At 41.5% G+C, this 5,015-nt stretch overlaps 1 protein-coding gene across 1 annotated transcript in view; it reads right to left on the bottom strand.

Moving 5' to 3' along the window:
- Nucleotides 1-3,134, bottom strand: part of ASAH1 (N-acylsphingosine amidohydrolase 1) — a 93,002-nt gene extending 89,868 nt beyond the window's left edge. The window contains exons 1-2 of the mRNA XM_073607893.1: nucleotides 2,929-3,134; nucleotides 2,129-2,175 (exon numbers count right to left, since the gene is read on the bottom strand). Coding sequence (XP_073463994.1) covers nucleotides 2,129-2,175; nucleotides 2,929-3,000 — 119 coding nt within the window. The 5' untranslated portion in view covers nucleotides 3,001-3,134. The remainder of the gene's footprint in view (nucleotides 1-2,128; nucleotides 2,176-2,928) is intronic.
- Nucleotides 3,135-5,015: the final 1,881 nt, after the last annotated feature.

Genomic DNA, 5,015 nt, shown 5'->3' with positions numbered 1-5,015 from the left:
ACGTTTGATCTCTGTCATTGTCAACAAAGGATATATAACAAAGTATTGAGATGAACTTTTGATATTGACCAAATACTTATTTTCCACCATAATTTGCAAATAAATTCTTAAAAAAAAAAAAAAAAAAATCAGACAAATGTGATTGTCTGGATTTGTTCCCACATTTTGTCTCTCATAGTTGAGGTATACCTATGATGACAATTACAGGCCTCTCTCATCTTTTTAGGTGGGAGAACTTGTACAATTGGTGGCTGACTAAATACTTTTTTGCCCCTCTGTATGTATATAGAATATTTATCATATTTTTATGCATGGCAGAATTACAAGCTGGAGATGCAGCATATCAAATATTATTTGGATCTGGATCCATTCTTGAATGTAGATTGCTAAACGATCGTTTTTAATAATGTATCACTATCAGTGTCCATCATACATTGGGACATTCATTTGATTTATTGCAACAGGGCATATATAATTATGCATGTACTGGTTTCTTGCTGCTTTTGCTTTGGAAATGTTTTAAGTGTTTTAGGGGTTAGAGTGTAATTCTCTTTTTATTTTTTTCTCTCAATAAAGTTTTATTGATATATGAAGACAATATACATGAATGTACAATATACATAGTACAAGTGTATCCATAACTAGGAAAATGAACTACAGTACAGCAGATTTTTGTGTATAACAACATATGCAGTCTAAACGAGGTGATTGTCAATTTACTTTAAACAAGAAAGGATATGAGATAAACAGAAATCCTAAAAAGGTAAAAAAGTGAATTAGCGTAATTGGACTACAAATGTAGTGAGTGGGGTAGAGAAAGATAAATCCAATAGTAGGTTTATAAAAATGGATAAAATAATATTAAAGCTTGTGTGATTATTGCTATTCTAGATTGTATATTTTGTATTTAGCTGTCTTGTTTTAGTTCTGTATGATCATTCTTTTTCTATATTATGGCTATTTACATTGGGACACTAATAAATGTGTATATATTTTTTATATATTAACACAGAGAGGTGCTTTTTTTTATATGGGTGGTCATGCATAATGTTGGTTATAACTTAGTTGGTTATTTGACCCAGTTGGCATGTTCCTTTCAGTGTTACAGATCCTATTTTTAGTTAATGCCCATATACCATAGTCATTCTCCAACAAATTACCATTTTCTCCATTAGCTCTTGGCGGGGCAGACATTTATACAGGTATGTGTGTGTGTGTGGGGGGGGACAGACAAATATACAGGTGTGTGTGTGGGGGGGGGACAGACAAATATACAGGTGTGTGTGGGGGGGGGCAGACAAATATACAGGTGTGTGTGTGGGGGGGGGCAGACAAATATACAGGTGTGTGTGGGGGGGGCAGGGCTGACATATTTACATGTTGGGGGGGGGGGGCAGACAAATATACAGGTGTGGGGGGGGGCAGACAAATATACAGGTGTGTGTGGGGGGGGGCAGACAAATATACAGGTGTGTGTGGGGGGGGGCAGGGCTGACATATTTACATGTTGGGGGGGGGGCAGACAAATATACAGGTGTGGGGGGGGGGCAGACAAATATACAGGTGTGTGTGGGGGGGGGCAGACAAATATACAGGTGTGTGTGGGGGGGGGCAGGGCTGACATATTTACATGTTGGGGGGGGGCAGACAAATATACAGGTGTGTGGAGGGGGGGCTGACATATTTACAGATGGATTCGGTAGGGTGGCTCATAGCTAAGCCCTGGGGAATGTTGGAGGTCAGGCTCAGGGGGGGGGGGGGGGCGGGGGCCAGGTCTAAAACTGTAAGGGGCTCAAAAATTTCTGATAGCTGCCCTGCGTGTGTACCCAGCCTAAAACTCTGTGCTACTTCATTAGAAATTAACTAGATTCAGAAATAGTAGCTGCAGAATGCACATAGATGCATTCAGGGTATATAGACAGTTTGATACCATTGTCCCTTCAAACAGAGTAGTAAATATGGCCCACTGTGATCTCAGATGCCTCTTTAATACATAGCTACTTCCCCTGTTAAATGTTTCTCTATAAAGCAGGTGTAACAAGGTCACCAGTGACAACAATCTTACCAATAAAAAACACAAAGTGGTAACTAGAAGAACAAACTTCCTAAAAAATACTTTGTAACTTACGTAGGTCCTGAGGGGGGGTAAGTTCCACTTCTGCAGTCCTCTGTGTACTAAAAATAAAAGCACAATGTCATTATTGTCCTAGTAAAGAAAAAAAAAAAAAAAAAAGAGAAAACACTTTACCAAAAACAGAACCCTGAAGTATATGCAAGGAAGCAGATATTCCACTTTTCCAGGAAGGTCCGCTTTGAAAACATTCATGGAAGGTATTTATTCTGTGTAGCTGCATCTACATTTGTTCTGTGCAAATATCATTTCTGACAAAAGTCACACCCTATTTGCAGCGATGGAACAGTTCAAATGGTTGCAACTCAAGTCGCAGCGACATTGAAAAAGGTTCCTGCACTACTTTTTTGGAGACTTGCACTGACTTCTGTTAAATGAAGTCACAAGCCACAATGAAATCGCACAGATCTGCAGCTTTGAAATGGCACCAAAGTAGCGCAATTTCAACACCGCACTGGTGTGAACCAGGGCTTAGTGTGATGGGGGAACAGACAGCAATAAAAACAGATGTGCTCTAATCCTTCATCCAAAACTACAAAACAAAAACAAACAAAAAAAAAAAAAAGAGTTTTGCCTTTAGTTCTTCTTGAAGTGCCATTATTCATGTCAGTGATCAGTACACTGCACCCCATTACTGAGCACAGGAAGAAAACACACAGCTCAGGGTACACTACACCCGGAGATACAGCATGGATCAGAGGGGGGATTACTGACAGATCTGTCTGTGTATTATCAGGGGGTATCTCACTGCTGGGACTTGTATCGCCCTCCTATACCGGCAATCAGCTGACACTCACCGGAGGGAAATCCTGAGCCAGCCCCGGTCCGCACACCGCCAGGACAACACACACCAACATCGATCCCCACATCTTCTCTTCCAGGTCCACACTGACAGCTCCGTCACATGACAGCTTCAGGAGCGTACCACTTCACACCACCAGGGGAGGCACGGGGAGGGGGCACTGCTATGTACAGTGCTCAGTGTACTGCTCTCCTCCCCTCTCCTCCACAATGGGATCTCCCAGTCACAGGACAGTAGTCACGCTGTCAGTACAAACAGGAAGACATTGTGGGCTGAAGAGGAATGAGCACGGGAGGAGGAAGTGACTGTGTGTGTGTCAGTAGAATGTGTGTCACCTCCTACACCAGGCTACCGTAGGTCCCAACTGTCCCTGATGTGGAGCTCTGTCCCTCATTCCTCCTCATTTGTCCATCATTTTGGTCTGATCTATAGAGATGTATATAAAACGCACTTTGTATCTATCAAAAAGTGTTTTCCAGCGCTAAACCTTTTATCTGGTTTCTAAATTGCTGCATTTATAAATTCCAAAAACCAATATAAAGGAACAGCAGTGGTAAAAAAAAAAGGACTTGTGGGTTTAACCAATCTTGTTTTTTTGTGTGCAATTCTCCTTTAAGGGGGCGTGGCAAGGGGTGTGTCCTATGCCTACATACTTTTGCTGATAGGTGTCCCTCATTCCCATTTCGAAAAGTTGGGCAGTATGCTACTACAAGTAGTCACACACTATGGTTTAGTACAGCCGGTATGTGAATAATACAGACACAAAATATCCGTTTAAACATACACTCACCGGACAGTTTATTAGGTACACCTGTTCAATTGTTTGATAACACAAATTGCTAATCAGCCAATCACATGGCAGCAACTCAATGCATATGGACATCTAGACATGGTGAAGATGACTTGCTGAAGCACAAACTGAGCATCAGAATGGGGAAGAAAGGGGATTTATCCAGTTAACGACCACCCGCCGCAGTTGAACTGCGGCAAGTTGGCTCTCCTGAGTGAATTGCCGCCATTGTACGTCAACTCAAGCAGGCGCAGTTGCGGGCGGTCATGCCCACGGGTCAGGCAGACTCGATGTCTGCCGGCGACGCGCAATCACCTAGTACAGAGGCAGAACAGGGATCTGCCAGTGTAAACAAGGGTGATCCACATTCTGACAGGGATCTTCTGCTCCCAGTCATCGGGAACAGTGATCTCTGTCATTTCCCAGGCAGCCCATCATCCCCTACAGTTAGAACACACTTAACACCTTCCCTGCCAGTGTCATGTTTACATTAATCAGGGCACTTTTTTTTTAGCACTGATCAATGTAATAATGTCACTGGTCCCCAAAATTGTCATTTGGGGTCAGATTTGTCCGCCGCAATGTCGCAGTCCCACTAAAAATCGCAGATCACCGCCATAACCAGTAGAAACAATACAAAAAAAAAGGTTCCTAAATCTATCCCGTAGTTTGTAGACGCGATAAATTTTGTGCAAACCAATCAATATACGCCTATTGTGATTTTTTTTTCTTTTTTTACCAAAAATATGTAAAATATAAACTGATGAATACATTTATTTTTTTATTTTATTTTTTTTTGGATATTATAGCAAAAAAAAAAAATTTTTTTTTCAAAATTGTCGCTCTTTGTTTATAGCGCAAAAAATAAAAACCGCAGAGTTGATCAATTACCACCAAAAGAAAGCTCTATATGTGGGAAAAAAAGGACGTCAATTTTGTTTGGGTACAACGTCACACGACCGCACAATTGTCAGTTAAAGCGATGCAGTGCTGTATCGTAAATAATGGCCTGGTCATTAAGGGGGCAAATCCTACCGGTTCTTAAGTGGTAAAGAGGAACTGCAGTCTGCTCACATAACTTGTAATAAAAATATCTTTGCCATTCTGAAGCTTCCCTCCAACCATTTTGTATATTATTTTATATATACTGTGATTCTGTACTTGCCAAATATGCTGCAGAAATATTCCTCCACTAAGTCTGGCTGCAGCCATTTTAACTGTGGGCAGCTGAAGCTGCTGCCTGTTCATTTCCTGGATTTATACAGACACCCACCTCCAGCTCTGCAGCTCTC

This window comes from Aquarana catesbeiana, linkage group LG01 (genome assembly GCF_042186555.1).
Source record: "Aquarana catesbeiana isolate 2022-GZ linkage group LG01, ASM4218655v1, whole genome shotgun sequence".
Lineage (NCBI taxonomy): Eukaryota > Metazoa > Chordata > Amphibia > Anura > Ranidae > Aquarana > Aquarana catesbeiana.
The sequence above is the reverse complement of the archived record's forward strand: the minus strand, read 5'-3'. Positions and strand labels throughout refer to the sequence as shown.